The sequence below is a fragment of the Cavia porcellus genome, unplaced genomic scaffold (assembly GCF_034190915.1).
Source record: "Cavia porcellus strain 051 isolate PalLab524CR breed Dunkin Hartley unplaced genomic scaffold, mCavPor4.1 scaffold_28, whole genome shotgun sequence".
Lineage (NCBI taxonomy): Eukaryota > Metazoa > Chordata > Mammalia > Rodentia > Caviidae > Cavia > Cavia porcellus.
In genome coordinates, this window is record NW_026947511.1 from 19,071,053 (window position 1) to 19,090,171 (window position 19,119).

Genomic DNA, 19,119 nt, shown 5'->3' on the forward strand with positions numbered 1-19,119 from the left:
AACTACTCTGTATATTTTCACAAGGTTACTCCATTGTGGCTGCTTTGCTCCATTTTCTTTCAGTCCCCAAAATATTCTGCTTAGAAACTGAACTCAGTATTAAGTTCAGTAGAGGCCAAATGAGTCCTTATTTTAGCTCATTCTGTGTCATCGGACATCTCTCCTACCTATGCTGGTACATGGGTCCTTTATTGTTTCTGATGAAATTACCTTTACCTCTTCAATTTCTAAATTTCAATGTGAACTTGAAACCAATAGCTCATCTCCTGGAAATCATAAAATCACATGGTACATGAAATAAATGATGCAGTTATGTCTTTAAAGATGGTAGGTCACACTGGAAAGTGTTATCTACTTCCTTAAATATTAATATTTTATTAGAAAACAAGAAACTTCAACTTATTCTTTCTTAAAACTTGAGTTTTACAGGCCTATAAGAGCCAACAATATCCTAAAAGGGACGAAAGTCAAGGTCTAGGATATTAAAAATTGATATTTATCATCATAAACCTCTGAGGAATGGGGATTACAAAACTCATTCTTCTACTGGACCCTTGACACCCACACCTAGAGCTGAGTACACATTTGCTTCTCAAAAAATATTCTAAAAAAAATTACTAATCAGGTAAAAAACATCCAGAAGGTCTCACCTCCCAGGCAAAATTCCATGCTGAGATGATCAATAATATTTTTCAAAAGTTAGTAATGGCATAGAAGGAATATGTATGTGAAAAGCTGTCAGTTTTGTTTCATCAAGGAAGATCATGTGGAAAACTTCTCCTGGTCATTTCATCAAAAAATAAAAATTTTAATAAAAAAAGTCTAAAGAGTTGCTAATAGATATTAGCTTAATGAAAAGCTCACTTCATATACTGCTATTGCTTATCCTTTTGCTACAAATCAATAACAACAAACAGGCTGACTTTTGAGCCATAAACTGGATATGTGCCATTCCAGCCTTCCATAAGAGAGTAAGAAATTAATAATGTAAAGAAGGACAAATGAAGGAGTGAGCAGTAAGAAAAAGAATGGAGATGACATGCTAGGGAAAAAGCAAGGACCTCTGGGAGAAAGCTGGAGTGGAGTGAAGGGGATAGGAAAGGTTGGAAATGGAAGACAAGCACAGATGTACTGGCTAGAGCAAGTCTTACCATATCCCCTCTGCTCTACTCAGTACCTCTCATGTTTCTCCAACTTAATTCCCAGACAAAGAAGAAAATGGGCAGCAACTGGCATTGCTCCACTTTTTCTGCCAATAGCATTCTAAGGATACCCTCTAGGGTAAGGATGGTAGAGCCGATTTCCCTGGAAGCCAGCATCCAGGTTTGATAATTGCCTCTGAATAACGGGGCAGAGAAAACCAGGCCTAGAAGCAGTTCAGATTTTCTTTGAGGTGTAGTTCATTCAACTGGGAATGAGAAATACAGTACACACAAAACTATGCTGGCTACAGGATGTTCTTGCTGGCACTGACAATAAAAGATGCCTAAAATTAAATGAAACATAGAATACTTCTTGCTGAGGAAGAAACCTTGATGGGGGGGTAAGGTCACTATCTCAACCTCAAAAACCATACCTGAAAAATGCCAAGTGGCACCCTGCAGTGATCCAGCAGAGAGGAAAATTACTTTGGCGATCACACTCCCAGAGACTAGAATCCAATTACCCATTTTCTGAGAACATCACTTACAGCTTCAAAATGGGAAATATGGCCACTGTCTAGCCAATCATCCATGCCAAATTCCAAAGAGAGCAACTATTCAGGAATGAAAAAATGCCTCAAGTCATATAAATGAGGCTCAAATATAGGGCCTTCTAGATCTTTCTAGTCTTACAACTAGGTATAAGGAAAGATTCTAATTCTACTCTGGGGTAGGCAAAACAGATGATCTCCAAGATTCCTATATCTTGGTTATTCAATCAAACACTAATATGGGTTCTGATTAGTAAGGTACTTTGAAGATCTAATTAATTCCTAAATCATCTAACCAAAGGTACTGAAAGCATTTAGGTAAGCTTGATCTGATCAGGTAAGCTCTTTATAAGAGGGAGTTTTTTCCAACTGGTAGCAGAAGATATCTTTAAAGAGACTTAATGCATAAGAAGGATTTGGTATGTTGTTACTGTTTCAAAGATAAAGGGGGCTTTATAAGCAGAAATGTGGCAGCCTCTACAAGCTGAGAGTTATACGACTAACAAGAAGCAACGATCAGAGAACACAGTACTACAACTACAAGGAACTAAATTGGTGCAATAACCAAAATGAGTTTGAATGTGAAGTTTTCTCCAGAACCTCCATAGAAGAACCCATCCTCATCCTGAACAATGCCCTGATCTCAGTTTTCTGAGGTGGTGAGCACAGAAAGCCATTAACTTCACCCAGATTTCTGACTGGTATAACTGTAAGCAGTGCATAGATGTTTAAAGCCTCTAAGCTTTTGGTAATTTCCCCCTTATTTCTTAGACAAAGCGTCGCATGGGAATTTTATTAGCAGTTGATTTTAACTTAAAACGTTTTAAGTCTAAACGCACATTTTTTATTTGTCTAACAACAGTTTTCACAAAGTATGGAAAAATTGTTATCATGGTGATAAATGTTAGAGTTTTAATCACACAGATCTTTGTAACATATAGTATAATTATGATGTCATGAGGGTCTATATACACTTTTGTTTGGATATTTTTGTCTATATTTTGGAATATGTTTAGGGGGATTATCTTTTTTTATTTTAGTTTTACTACTGTTGTGAAATATATATATCATATCTACTCCCCAGTGTATTTTATTAGTAAAGTTTTTATCTCAATCAGAATATCTTTTTATTAATGTACAATTTTTATTTGTTTTAGAAAAACATAGGGGTAATGAAGCAGACATTTTAGTATAATTATATATAATAGAGATAGGTTGTATATGAGTGGAAGAAGGAAAACTTAAGACACGAGTATTATTTATATAAACAGTAACATCATCGTTGTCGCCCCATGACATAGGGTGTAACAAAGGAGGATTAGGTATAAATGTCTAATAATTATCTGTCTATATAGGCATATAAAACGTATGTAAAACCCAAATAATGTTTAACAGTTGAGCCAAAAACAGCAGAGTTTTATCTCTTGTCACAGGAGGCCTTTTGGTCGTTGTTTTTATCTTTGAGGTCATGGTTAGTCGAAGCATTGTCTTGTGTAATTTTTTTATCTTGTTTTTGGGCATGTCGTATATAGCGTTTTGGGATCTACCTGGGTGTATCAGCGTCTGTGGGAAAAACACAAATATATCTTCTTTTTTATATCAATACTGGGTCAGGGCCATGTAATAGATTAGTTAACGGGTCTTTTTAATAAACCATTGGCTTGGAGGGCAAATCAGGAGACCAATGTCTCTCAGCTGTAGATCTATTGGAAGCATCAAAAGTTAAAAAATTAAGAACATAAAGAGCATGGTTAAGAAGGGTTTTGGGAGGACCCAAAAAAAGGATAATGAGTAAAATGTGGTATTGTTATCAAACCTGTTGTTTTTAGTATTATAACCAAGACAAATAAAATTTATATCATCTTGAGCTTTTTATAACTTATAATATATCTCTAAGTTTTATCTTTTTTTATATTTTGGCACAGCCAGACATTTTATTTGAAGACGAATTATTTTTTTTGTCCCTCTTTTTTATTATCACCAGTCAATTATTTTTTTTTTGTTTTTTAGACAACATTAAAACTCACAACAAAACCCTTGAAGTCACCTTTTAGTAGTCTAAATCATATTTAATTATTTTATGTCTTTTTATCATATTAAAATGTTGTTTTGTTTTGTTTTGTTTTTTAAAAAAAAAACTATAACTTTTTTACTGGCTCAATTATAGCATGACCTGGTTTTTACTTAGTAAAGTTGATATGATTTTTAAAAACCATACATATACACATATATGTGTACATGTTTATATTTTAACTAGGAAGAAAAATACTCTTTTTAAAAGGCATGTCAAGGTTGTAAGCAATCAGTTGAAGACTTACATATTAAACAAGGCGCCACAACATTAAAGACACAAACAAACAAAGGTTGTTTTTTGTACAGTTTGGTGAGCTAAAGGAAATAATTTTTTTTATTATGAACCTTGGATCTAATAAGCCATATGGATCTTGTAACAGAAATGGGCAACAAGCCCCTAAGTTAGTAACAAGTTTAAACAGGCAACCAAGGAGAGGGCATTTTTTTTTTTTTTAGCTGTACCATCATTAATCATGTCTTTTTTAACCTGGAGAGAAAGATTGTGAGCTCTCTCTCAAACCTTGGGCCAATGGTTTAAGGTAAGGGAGAGAGGAGATGAAGTTGTCTGTCTCATCTTATCTTGGAGAAAAAGAGAATAATAACAACAAACAGGGAAGACACAGACAAACACAAAAAGTTTATATTTTAGAACACAACTCACAAGCCGGCATCACGCACACACATACCAAAACCACCAGGTGGAAACGAACCGGTGGAGTATTTCACCGCGAACGTAGCCATGTCTGAGATTAAGAGTCTCATGCTTTATTGACTGAGCTAACCGGGCTGCTTGTAACAGGGTGGCTCAAAGAGCGTTGGCAGAGCAGAGGGCGGGGGTGGAGGGTATAAGGAGGATGTCACATTTTTTGAAGATTTGGTTTTTTTTATAAAACTTTTTTGAGTTTTTTTTTTTATTTATTAGACTCAGAGTCTCTTTTTAAACAGTCCTTAATTAGAGTCTAAATCGGAAACACATCTATGGGAACCTTTTTAGGACCCCAAGCACAATAATAATCTTTAATCTTTTTTTTTACTGTTTTTTAAGTCTCAACATTAACCGTTTTCTGTTTGGGAAACCAGGGGCAAACCTGATGTACAAAATCAACAAACAGATGAATTTGAAGCTTAGCTATAGGAATGCCCCTACTCTTTAACAAAGAGGAAATAACTTGTTTAAAAAGTTTTTGTTTTGATGACGGGGAGTTACCCATTTTTAATCCCTGTGTATATGTCACTCCCTGTTATTTTTACTTTTTATTTATTCGGGTCTTAGTAGCAGCGGTTTTTTTGGAACTCTCGATTTTTTTTTACTGGAAAAACGCTCTGAATGTTTATATTTTAAACCCCACGTTGGGCGCCAAGTGCCAGGTGCCGCGGCCAGCGCGGGGAAGGAGTCAGGCGAGAGACTGAAGACACAGGGAGACCAGTTGCTCAGGAGGCAAAAGGCGATTTATTGAAAGACTACAGAGTTTTTATAATGTTTCAAAACAAAGAGCAGTATAAGTCACTTCAGGACACTTTCTTGTGCACACAGCAAAGGTAAACATGCTCCTGGGCCCGTGAGAAACTTCTATGTTGTGTAGCCCAGGAGGTAAACATGTTCTTGGGCCCCTGAGAAACTTTTATTGTTTATGTTATGAAGCTTTTCCCAGGTTAATATCAGCGCGATGCTTTGTCTAGAAGGCTGAGGTCACTGTAGGATGAGGAACTGATTGAGGTCCAGCTTCAGTGTGTGGTTGTCCACACCCGTTCACTGCCGGACCCCTGGCTCCTGCTCCCAACAGTAATTTATCACACAGTAATAGAAAATTCACACACACTAAAATTACCGAGTATAAGAACAATGTGTTGGCTTCCTTCAGGCAACCAGCACAGGCAGAGAAAGCCAGCAAATCCATTTCCACCCGCTGGCTTCCACCACCAGGAGGCTGCTTCCTAAGGGCAGCCAGCCCAGACAGAGAGAACCAGCAGATCTGCCTCTGCTGCTGGCCACTGACAATACAAGTCTTGCTTCCTTTGGGCAGCCAGTGGAAACAGGGACATGCAGCCAGATAAGCCCCATGGCACTCCATCCACGGGCCATCATTGCAGACCCTGGCTTCCTTCAAGCAGCTATCACCCTTTGGGAGAATCAAACAAACGTACCATAATGAGAGTCCCAGTATATACACACAGGTTAAAAGAAGCAGCTCCACTTCCATGCACCCTTGCTTATCAGGCAAGCCCCAGTGTAGCTGCTCAAGTCTGGAGAAGCCTGCCCCATACCCTGCTACCTCCCTTTAAACCTGGGATCAGAGAAACACAGGTAGCTGTCCCATTACCCTACACTTCAGAGGGGCAGCCAGTGTGGGAAGTACCTGGGACCCCACAACCAGCTTGTTGGGAGGAACCCAAGCAAACATCAAGATGAAGGAGCAAAAGGCAATCTCAGACCTCCAGCCAACACAGAACAAGTCTGAGAGATATAGTCATGGAAGAAAATGGAAGTCACATACCTGATATCTCTAAGAGAAAAACAACTAAAGTAAAGAAATAACTTCATGAGATTGTAAAAGCATCCAAATCAGAAATAATGTCTCAGGTAAAGGAAGAAATCACAAACATAATGAAAGAATTGCTCAGCATATCTAAAGAAGACATAGCCCAAAAAGAGCACAGGAAAATGATGGAAACCTTAAACAAACAATATAGAAAGGAATTACAATGCGTGAAACAGATTCACAGAGATGTCCAGGAAATTAAAAAGCCAATTGAAAGCTGTCAAAACTGCTTGAAAGAGACTGAATATAGACTTTAAAACTTTGAAAGGATTGCAACTAGCGATCATAAAAGGAAAAATCTTTTACAAACATGAGGAACCAGGAAATAACAATTCAATGGCTGCAAGACAATGCTAAGAGAAATAACTTAAGAGTGATAGATATCAGTGAAGAAGCAGGGGTCAACACAATTGAAATTAAAAGGCTATGTATAGAAGTAATAGAAGAAAACTTCCCAAACATGAAAAAAGGATCTGGCTTACAAAAAAGTGAGACATACAGAACCAAAAGCCATAACCAAACTAAATCTACACCCAGACATATAATATCAAACATTTCAGAAATTCAGCATAGGAATAAAATATTAAAAGCCATTAGAGAAAAATAAACATATCATCTATAAAGGAAAACCAGTCAGAATGATGGCAGACATTAACACAAACCTTCAAGTCAAAAAGAGTTTGGAGTGAAGTGTTTCAAATCCTGAAAGAAAACAACTTCTAACCCTATTGATCTACCCTGCAAAACTATCTTTCAAAACTGATGGAAAAATAAGACACTTCCATGATAAAAAAACAATGGAAGGAATTCATGACCACCAAACCAACCCTACAGAGAGTACTGAAGGATGTTCTAGAGAGAGACAAAGATGAGACTGGTTCCAGGAATAGCAGCAGAGAAGGATTGCCAAATAAGATAGACAACTGAAGGAAGGGGGAATGTGGAAGGCCAACAACATGAGGATAGCATGGCAGAGACAAACCAATGTATGCTGGTTGTAACTCCTAATGTAGATGGCTTTGATTCAGCAATAAGAAGAAACATGGAGAGTGGACCAAGAAACAAGATCCATCAATATATTGTACACAAGAAACACATTTAACTCAAAAGGAAATTCATAGACTGAAAATCAAAGGAGAGAAAAAAAAATTGTTACTAGTGACAGGAGACCAGAAAAAAGCAAGGGTTATTTGTTCTTCCAACATAGAATAGATAAAAGAGATGTGGTATTTTCATAGAATGGAAAGCTACCTAGCTCTAAAGTAGGATAATCTCAAGGCTCTTGTAGGTTCATGGGTGTAACTGGAGGTCATGTTCATGGGTGAAACAATTGAACTCAAAAGTGTTAACACTGGCATAAAAAACCAAAGGAGTTACTGGGATAAAAAAAAAAAACCCACGGGGATAAAAAAAAAAAAAAAGTGATAGGGGAGGAAACACCTAGGAAGAGAAGGTGGTAATCAATGTTAATTTCTTATTTTTTTTTTCTTGAACTCTTGTAATACTTGCAAAATTTTGTTAGGTTTGGTTCTGTTCTGTGTTGTGTTGTTAGATTTTACTGTGCCTGATGGTATGGGCAATTATTTTAAACATAATGGGATGTATCATGGTAATCATGGTTTGTTTCCTATTATCTTGTCTTAAAGTCCTATAATGCTTTCATTCTTTTGTTTAATTGGCTTTATTCTGTTTTGTTTGATTTTATTATGTGAGATGGTATGAACAGGTATTTTAAAGAAAATGAGACATTATAGCAACTATTATTCATTTCCTGTTATCTGATTTTGAAGTCCTGTAATGCTTTCATTCTTTTGTTTTGTTTGGTTTTATTTTGTTTGGTTTGGTTGTATTATGTGTGAAGGTATGGACAACTATTTTAAGGAAAACAAGAGACATTATTGTAGTCACTGTTGATTTCCTGTTGTCTTTTTGTCAAATCCTGTGTTGCCTGCATTGTTCTGTTCTGATTTGCTTTGTTCTGTTTTATTTTCGTCTCATTAAAATACAAAAATTAAAAAAGAACAATGTATTATAAAGGGTTTAACCAAAGAGTTAAATCCAATATGGAGAAAAGAGTCCTTAATTCTTCCATCTAGCCATTTGTGGAGCCTAAAGCTATCCCTAACTTTCAGGTGTATATTAATAAAATCATGTTTTCATCAAAGTTGAACAACTATCTGTCCCACAGAAAGAATTCCTGATACCTTTTTTAAAAATTCTCAATTCATCCTGAACTAAGATCCTATTATATAGACTGGGTTTGCATGTAAATAGAAAAGCACAACTACTTATTACTGCTGAAATAATATAATTGGGCCATCTCAGGAATGTCAGAGGCCTACAGACTTTTCTCAAAATTAGAACAGGGTGAAATACATTTTACGTAAAAAAAGAACGGTGGTATTCATTGTATTTGAAGGGTTTATACCCATGGATTCAACTGAAAACAAAAGTATGAAAGAAAAATTGTGTCTCTACTGAATCAGTATAGGATTGTTTTGTTACATTAGCAACACAGTATAATATTTATACAGCAATTGCTTTGTATTAAATATTATAAGTAAACCAGACATGATTTAAGGTATTGGAAGGGCATGAATAAATCATATGTAGATACTATGCCATTTTATATAAGGCACTTGGAGACCCACAGATCTTGCTATCTGTAAGAGATCTTGGAAGACAATTGCATTGGATACCAAGGATAACATGCTCCATCATGTTGAGGTCAGATATAGCTTGATACCAAAATATCTACATGATAAACTATGGATGGTAACTAAACAGTCAAGTCCTCCACATGAGGACACACACAAGTATAAAAACATAAATACAGACTAAAAGCGGACAATACAAACATGAACCCTTTTATTTAACAAAATTTAAGTATTAAAAGATCATTCAGACTTTAAGAGGAAAAAGATATCTTTTAATATTGAGGATAATGTTGAGCTCTTACGACTGATATGATAGTACAAATAAGGGGTATCAGTGGTATGTAAAGAAGTGATTACCTTTTCACACTGATTTTGGTAAAGAAGTGATATTTTATTCTCCTGAATACTAACAGATGCTACCTTTGTATAAAGGGTATAAAGATTACGGATTCAAGGTTAAACTTGTCATTAATATCAGGTCATAATTAAGCAACTGTTTCATACTAAAAATGTATTACCTTTTTTTATGGCATAGGCTTTTCCAGAAATTTCAGTGAAATTATTATCAAGTGTGTCTTCCTATCAGAGAATCTCAGTCAAAAGATAGCACAGCACAAGAGTGAATTGAGCTTCACATTTCCATCTTATTGTCCTATGGTTCTTCAACAATGAAAGTGACAATGTAACCTTCAAATCTAAAAATCTGCTATTTTTAATAAAGTCAAAACTACCAAGGAACCATTGAAATGTAAACCATCTGTAGGATGTCCTTTAAGGTCAATTAACAACAAAAATTCTCAGACTTTGTTTGATAAATGCAACGGGATCACAATGGAGAAGTCCCAATGAAGTTGCACCCTAAGCACCAAACACTAAGCCCTAAGCACTCATAAAAAGAGAACAACATTGTATTAGAGAGCTTGTGATTGTTTGTTTCTTTCAGATACAAGAGGTAGGATGAAAAGGTATGGTGGCGTCAGGGTTACAGCTTAGTGGCACAGTATCTGCCTGGCAAGCGCAAGATTCTGAGTTTGATTCCAGGTATCAAAGAAAAGGTGTAGTGAATGCTTAAATTAAAAATATTAATACAGTCAATGGCAGATTGTTATTATTCTCCCTGCCTTTTAGCACACTTATCCCATTGTTCTTGCCACTTTCTGGATGACACTTGGCAACAGCTGTTAACATATTTTTATCACAACGTGTAAAAATAAAAAAGAGGACTCCCAGAACTGTTTTTGAAAGTGGCAAGAATATGGGGTAAGTGTGTTTGAAGCAAAGGAGGGTATTTGGAGGGAGATTAATAGCAATGTGGCTTTTACCATAACAAATTTTAAAACTTTAAATATTCACTGTATATTTTGATCATACGCCATATTATATTCTATTGGTTATCAGGAAAAATGATACAGCCAATGTCATTATCTTTTTCATGAAGCATCAATGTGGTAAGATTTTTTTCCGCTTTCACAAACCATTTAATTTTTCCCTTTTTCTACCTCAGAGTTATGAAGAGGGCAGAAGGGTGGAAAGGACAGGTTATTTACCACTGTCCTTTGATCTTCTCTGCTGAGCACACTAATTTCTTCTCTCCTACAAAAGTTGATTCCAACATCTCACATTCAGTCTGGATACATATGACTCAGTGACTTCAATCTGGATTGGATTCTTACTCTCCAGCAATGGCCCCTTCTATATTCAGTTACTTTAACATCCAGAGAGAGCCATAGTAATACCTGGTTCCATAATAATGCACTGCCAATTCCACTTCACTTAAGTATGGCTGGCCATCTCAGTGGAATGCCCGAAACATGGAAGATCACAAAACCTCAGAGTATAAAATCCATTCTTTCCATGTCTCACACTGTATTCCACAACAAAACAACTCTGTCCTCTTAATTATATTAAAATTCTAGATTACTTTATGTTTTTAAGATCAATAATTTCACACTTCTTTCAAATGAGAATCATCTGTGGCGAAACAGGCAGCTAGCTGTCTTCGCAATTTGATTCTGGGGACACAAGATGCCAAGATACCTAGAAGTTTTTACACCAACGACCTTTTATGTACAATTGCTACATTGAAATTCCCACCGATAGAATCATGGGGTTTACTGGTAGGCAAGAGACAGATGTAGAATCTATTCATTTTTCCATTCTATGATTCTTCATCTCTTTGCTGTTCTTGACATATTTTTCTTTAGTAAATACATGAAGCCAGGGCAAGATTTTTTTCCTTTAGATTTATAAATTGGCTCCTTAAGCTTGGAGATGGCAAACTGTATAGTTGGTTCACACCAGTATAAAGCAGTGTCATTATTAATGAGCTTCTAAGGGTGGGAAATGATAAATCCTGTTTATGGGCACCAAAAACAAATTTCTATTTCTAATTGACATACAGATCACCTTACTGCTAGGACAGTGACGGTGAACCTTTTAGAGCTTTCAATAATACAAACAGCCTACTGCAGCACATGTGCGATAGGGCTGTCTCCACTGCTCTAAGTAAAAACTGACATGGAAACAAATTCATTTTCAGCTGACACTTGATTTAGCCAAAGAATAACAAGTGCAAGATACCTTTAGCATCTATAGGATAAGAAAATGAGCAGAAGCTTGAGCCCAGTGGTTATGCATGAAATTTCAAAGGATCATTTCCTTTTATAGAATGATGATGTAAGAACTGGCTTCAACAAAGATAATGACAGAATCAGACAGGGACCTTATGCTGGATCCTCAAGTCCTCCCAATTCCTTGCTTATGATAATATGATGTGTGTAACCCTCATCAAAAAGTGATAACTATGCTAAGCACACATCACTTTTATATCACGATTTACTATTTACCTCCCCAACTAGTCCTGAATCTAGGGACAATGTGCACCATCCCTTTCCTGATGGGAACTTATAAGCTGACTTGTACAAACACCAGGAAAATGAATAGAATAGTGAATGTTAAAACTGAAAGGAGTCATAGAGTTAGCCTAATTTAAAACCTTTTTCCTAATTTTACACATGAAGAACTAAAATGATTTGATGTATTGCTCTAGGATCTGCAGTCTACTTACCCCCCCCCCCAGCATGGCAGGTATGCTCATGGAAAGGAAGGGCTATTAGCTTTCTTTATATATGTTATTTTTTCCTAATTGATATTTTGAAATGAGATCAACAGGGTACAGAAAATAAGAGCAAGTATTTTTCTTCATTTTGTATTTCAAGTAACTTTTAGATTTACTGAGTGCTTATATCAACATGATGGAATACCTAAAATCAATGATTAGGGAGGTTAAGAAATCAAGATTTCTAGTATAGAATATTTTCCAATCAGGATACAGGAGATGCCCAACAACAAAAATTTTCAGATGCAGAGGTAGAGTCAGAAAATTCAGGCATGTGGTAGGAGGGGCATTTAATTTGTTTTTCAGAAACAAATAACGCAGACCCACCCCAGAAAATAAAATGGAGGCCCAAATCCTATCAAATACCGAAAGTCAAAATCTAGAGGCTCTAGACTGGCAGAAGAAAAGTGATTTTGGCAGGTCAAATGTAAACCCAATTCAACAGAAGCAAGTGTTTCAAACTCCTGGGAGAGTGCTGAAACACACACACAGATGCATTTCACCATGTTTCGCTATGATGGACATAAAACTTCCCCGGTCAAGTACGTCCCTGGAACCCAACAACACCTGAGCTCCATTTATCCACGACAGAGCATGTGGAATACGTTCAAATGTCAATTGTGAAATTTGGGGAAAGTATAAGGCACATATGTTACATTTTCTAAATGTTATTATATATGTAATAGGGTCCATGGGAACAACTGGAAAATACTTATGGGCTATCTTTCCATGATGCTTATGAGATTTTTGTTTTACTTTTACTTTTGTTGCCTTGCAAGTTAGTGTGGAAGAAAGCACAGATGTAAAATTAGTAGTTATTTTAAAGAACAATAAGACTGAGGGAAGTTTAGTAAATAAATAAAAGGAGCAATGAGATGAACAGCACTAATACAGCAAACTATTCTGCCATACTTATTCATTTCATGATGAAGGGATACTCCTGTAAAAGTTAGCTGCACAAAGAGGTTGGAAAGTGGCTCATCATAAAATATATAATCAGTAATAGCTGATCATAATATTAGAAAACTAGAAACAACCATGCAGCATGCCACAACAAGCTGAACAAAAACTAGAATCACATGGAAAACGTGATTAAGTCTCACAAACAGGACATTGAAAAAAACAAGCCAGATATAAAAAAATTTCTTATAGTCCATGTATAAAAGGCTCAAAAGGAAGCAAAAAAAATTTCTTTTAAGTAACAGTCATCTTCCCAAAGGAGTAGTGACTGGAAAGAATTACAGAGATGACTGGGATGCTATTTATGTTAGGTTTCTTGATCTAGATGCGGGTGACACAGTTCCTAAAAATTCATCTAGCTGCATACATATGGTCTGTGCACATTTCTGTATGTATTTTCCAATTCCATCAAAATATTAAAGTAATGTTTCCCATCTATGTTCCATAGAATTCTGTTGCCTAAAGAGATGTTAAGGCATTTTTCCATAAAAGAATTTGGTGTTCAATGAGTCTGAGGAACGCTGGGAAAGAGGCATTTTAGACTGCCATTCTGCAGGATGTTTTCAGAAGTGAGTGTGACCATAGCAACTCTCTCTCTGCAATTTCACTCATTCTGCCCACTTCAGGTTTCTCTAAGGCCACTTTCAATATCCCAAATTTTGGTCAAAACGAAAGCTGCATAAAAAACTGTGAGTTTGCACGTACATTTTAGCCCAAATGAAACAAAACCACTTCGAGCACACACTGAGTATGAAACCAATCTGGATCTGCAGCACCCCCCTTTCCCCAGGTGTGCACATTTAAAACACGGTCGTGCCTCCTCTTTCAAGCACATTTCTCATCTCAATGCTCTTGACCTCATGTGATGTCAGTGCAATGAACTATGTCATTTGCAAATATAATATAGTAAAAGAATGAAGCAAAGCAGATTTCCAAATATGCCCATGTTTTCATAACTGTAATTTCAGAACTCTCAAGTTATCATAGCATTCTTCCTGGGTTTCTAGCTCGAAAATCCAAGTTTCTTCCAAATATTTGAGAGCTATCATGAGTTGACTCTTATTTTTCCATCACCTATGTCAAAATACCGTAGCTTATTTACAATTAGTATATTGCTTGTTCACAGTGGGACAGGCAGCTGTGTTCACTGATCAGACTCTTCTTTTCTTTTAAATTCTTTCACTTTTGTTATGCTCAACAAGATGGGGGGGATTTGAAAGCTTAAAGCTTTCTCTATGTACATTCACAAAAGTAAACAGTATACTGACAGTATATTATGTTCTTATTTTGGGTTTTTTTGGGGTTTGGTTTTGTTTGGTTGTAACTTTATTTAACGTGGCTTAACCAGATATCTGGCTTATCTTTGGCTATTCATTTTCTATCAAAAGGAGATAATGCCAATTGCTTAAATTTAGTTAATGACTTTCATGGGGATGGGAGCTGAGAGAGGAAATATGAATCTTCAAAATGCCAAACAATTGCTTTAAGACCATAGTTTCTTTTCGAGGCATCTGAGTATCAAGTCTTATTTCATTTGCTATGATGCTAATCAGACATACCACACACCACCCACTGCTCTAATTTAATGAGAAAAACCAGACAGGGCATTCCAAAACAATGTTTTAAGCCCAGGCATTCATAATAGGCAGTACCCTAATTACATTATATTGATTTCCAACATTGTAATTCAATTATATATTTCAAAGAAAATCTAAAACAAGCTAATAATGCTGTGATGTCCAATTTAGGGAGAAATCATTTGGGTTGGAAAATATGACTTCATATCTGTATACTAAGAAGACTATAATGCCAATACCAGTCTGTGTTATGTTCAGTGGGTAAACAGTAGGTGTGATTATGCTTTAGATTGCAAAAGACAATGGAAAAAACAGATATAGATAAAATCAAATTAAAAGAAAAATTTATAAATCTTAGCTCTGATAGCTATGGTTACACAATCCTAAATCAAAGTTGAAAGCTATATAATGAAGCTTGATGGACACGAGTCATATCTAAGACATAGTAAGCAATCTGGAAAATAATATTTTAAATGTGTTTGCTCAAGAACAAGGAAAAAATATCACCAACTGAACAAAGAAGTACAAGAACAACAAGTTTACTTAAGATTAAAAATACTTAAAAGTTTTTATCAGAAAGAATTTCTATCTGTGGAAAAGCATAATAAATTTCGTGACTGGCTAATTTATGTTCACATAACAAGCAATGGCACCTACCTCATTTAAGTCTTGCTGAGTTTCAAAAGCATCCTTTGGCCAAGTGGCAGCAGCCCTCTGGTCTATTCTATAAAACACAAAGAAAAATCATTTCCATTTCAAAGAAACCTTTCCACAATATATATTTGAAGTTAGTCGCTACAGATCTGCCCATTGCCTCTGTTGAAATCCTTTAGTGGAATCCCACCAGCAAGGGAATAAAATCCGGACTCCTCACAATAGCCTCAGGCACATTTAGCATCTGAAGCTTCCTATCACCACCCTGCAGCCATCCTGCCTTTCAGTTTCATTAGAGCCTAGACTGCTCTCTCCCAAATTTACACATAATGGTCAACACATAAACATCAGATCACCTCACATGTCATCTCTCACAGAGGCCTTCTTGACCTCCCTAAACAGAAGTAACTCTCCCTTGCTGCATACTCTCCTGTGGATTTTCTTCTTACTATGTAAAATCACATGTGTTTATTGGCATTTCTTCACTAAAATGTAAAAGAAAGCATTAATTATGTCTGTTTTTTACATTGCAAAATCCTTGGTACCTAGTACATATTCAAAACTGTTTTGAGTGAATAAATGTGATCCAATTCAGTTCTTACAGAAATATTTATCTCCCAAAGTCAGCTTTGGAAATTTCATCCTATCTCCTAGTTGACACAATAAGTGTCCTAGTTATTGCTGTTACACAGTGAAGCTAGATTTTGCCACTGCATAGTATTCAGTAGAAGAAAAAGGACTTAAACTAAGGCGTATCATTTTAGGTAATTTTCTTCAGTTAAAAAACCTCCACTGCTGGCAGATTCTCAGGTCCAAGTCATCATTTGTCAAGTTCTATGGCCCAATGTCACATGTTAGAAGGCATTCAAGTTTTTTGCTGGAGTTTGCATGCTGTTATATAATAAACATTAAATTACAGTTATTATCTTTATAAAAAGGCCAGCAATCTTAATGAATAAGAGATTCAGTAATCATAAGTTATTTGTAAAATGATTTATTTTGGGATATGATTATCTAGTTATTATTCCATGTCAATATAAATCTTGAAGAAAGTATATATACATATTCTTTGGTCCACAGGGTTAATTATCCCAAATGTCATAATAACTTAGAAATGTGCATTTAGAAATACATAAGCCTCACTTCTTTAAAATATTAAGAATTTCTTTCAGGTCACAGGTATTGCTAGCTATGCAAACAGTTTACTTATAATAAGAAAAGTAAAGCCAAAATATTGTGAAGGTCAGATTCCCTTCCACACCTGCATGCCAGCTTTTTTCTTTTGGGCAAGATTGAAGACTCAGGCACCCGGTCTGGAACTCAGGCACAGATAGTTCAAGTGAGAAAAGTGTGTGAGAAAAAAGACTGCTGGCTTGCCTCCTCTCCATCTATCAGTCTCCTGAGCCTCCAACATAGTGAGTCAGAGCTTTAGAAGTTCAAAGTCATTCTTTTCCAGAAAACAGGCAAAAGGATCCTTGGGCACAAGGATTAACAACATATCATTCTCACAAACAGTTAAAGTTATGAGTGGTTCATGATTTTTGTATAACCTGTAGACATTCTCAAACTATTTTTCTATCGAGTTATGGTAGCAACAATAAATGAAAGAACAGTGCTGTTTTAATGGAGTCAATAGTTACTAATTTGTAATTTTCAACAAATTTCTTTAGGGATGTAGTCTCAGTTCCCTGCAAATGAGTGGCAGCAGAAGGTAAAACATATAAGCCAGTAGCAAACACTCCTGGAAGGAAGCAGAAATGTCCATTGTGAAAAATATAGTACATATTCTTAGAGATGTAAAAAAGGGTCTGTATGTAATATAATTATATAATCTTTTAGAGATGAACCTGCAGAATAAGTCTAAGAAGTGCAGTCTAAAATATCAGAGGTGCTTTAATTTCTAATCACTGCTATGTGCCAGCCACCATACTGAAGAAATAAGGACAAACAAGCAGACACTGTGCCTTTAAGGAAGCTTAAAATCTAATGAAATCTTAAAACTAATGAACACAGCCTTAAGGCTATTTCAGCAAACTGAGGATCAGAGCAACATCAGTTGATATTAGAATGGTAGAGAGCCACTGGAGAGATAAAAAGTAAGAGATAGTTTCAAAGATAAAAGCAATCAAGAGATGTTGGGTGTGAATTCAAACTATGAAATGAAAGACTGCTTCAAAGTTCTGAGCCTATATGACAAGAAAAAGACAGGAAGTGGAGTTAAAAATATGTAATTTGAGAGCCTACACAAAAGCAATAAAGACAGACAATTCATGGAAGCAGATAGATATTCAAGGTTTGAGGTAAAACTAAAATATAGAAGTAAAACTAGCTGACTCAGGTTCACTTGAGAACTAGAGCATACTGTACTATGTCAGCAGAGTGCCAGTGGCAATAATTGCAGCAATCACAAATAGGGACCTATAGGCAGGTTTTACACAGGTTTTCTCTTTATTGTGTGAGCAGAGCCTACTATTGTGCCTGACATTGTGCAGGTATCACTTTGGATGGATAGATAAAGAATCAGAAGCCACATGCAAGGAGGATTTTTGGTCTCTAATTTACTAGATATGTATTCTTGAACATATATTATTAACTTCTGTGAGAATCAGTTTCCTAGTCTTTCAGCTGAAGATAAATAACAGCTACCTTATAAAATAATTCATCATATGAAGGATAATTTATGAATAATGAATTGTTTCACCGTTAGCTATAGTAACCATAATACATGCATTTTACAATTATAAAAGCATCATATTAGAATATTTACATACTTAAGGTTAATTGTATGTTTGCATAGTAATAATAACAATAACAATATAATTCTTGTTAATAAGGTGAAAGAGAGAAGCAATCAGGTCCACTGAATATGTCATTGGAACAAATTGTTTTATGAAGGGAAAGACAAGCCGTTAAGAAAATATAGAAACATCACTAAGGAAACAAGAAGCTAACCAGAATTATCAATCTAAATACTAAATAGAAATAAATTATAACACAGAGGAGTATTAAAAGAATCTCAGAATTCACCAGCCCTTATTAGGCCATGCACTGTGTGCCAGGAAGCTTACTCACATCATTTTATTTAATCCCCAAAGTAACCAGATGACACTAGAATTATTACATTCATTTGATTTAATCATAAAAAAGCAGTTAAATAAATCTGTATGCTCATTTCACAAATATTTGTTAAACACTGACTGTGTGCCAGGTATTATTGCAGTTGTTGAAAAGAAAGCAGTAGATAGAGCAAAGTCTGCCTCTTGGAATGTGCATTATCCTGAAAAGACAGAGAACATAACAACAACAACAAAAAAAAAAAACAAACAAACAAAAACAAAACAAAAAAAAACTAGTGGAAGTCTGCAAGGTACTAGGTTCTCATATTGAGAAGAAAAAGAAAGCTCAGCATAGAAAATGCAGGAGACAGGAGAACTGCCCATACTCACATGGTCAGAAACTGTCAGTCACAGAGACAATAAGAATGAAAACAATAGACTGGAAAAATTAAGGTGATGATACAACAAGAAAAAGAAACAGAAGCTTCTCCCTGGAGAAGTATAGTGATGCAAAAGAGAACCAGAACAGTAGCCTTAAACTTCCTACTTTCTAAAATCCTTACAAATACAGCTTGAAACATGTACAACCAACCCTGCCAGGAAGCTGGCCTGTACATAAGAGCTCTATCACAGAAAATACAACCTCTAATCCTCTGACCTTTATCCACAACAATAATTGGAAAGTAACTAGTACATGTGAATTAAACATATGTTCATGAGGGGGGAAAAGAGGAGTAAGAGTTCTCTGAAATTTCTGTTATAGCCCTGCTTAGGCAATAGGCAAAGTAGCC

At 35.7% G+C, this 19,119-nt stretch overlaps 1 protein-coding gene across 7 annotated transcripts in view; it reads right to left on the bottom strand.

The window, feature by feature from the left end:
- The window catches only part of Fam13c (family with sequence similarity 13 member C), a 108,867-nt gene that overhangs the window by 41,379 nt on the left and 48,369 nt on the right, over nucleotides 1–19,119 (bottom strand). For all 7 annotated transcript variants that reach the window (XM_013156706.3, XM_005005300.4, XM_005005298.4 and 4 more), the window contains one exon: nucleotides 15,276–15,342. In XM_013156706.3, coding sequence (XP_013012160.1) covers nucleotides 15,276–15,342 — 67 coding nt within the window. The remainder of the gene's footprint in view (nucleotides 1–15,275; nucleotides 15,343–19,119) is intronic.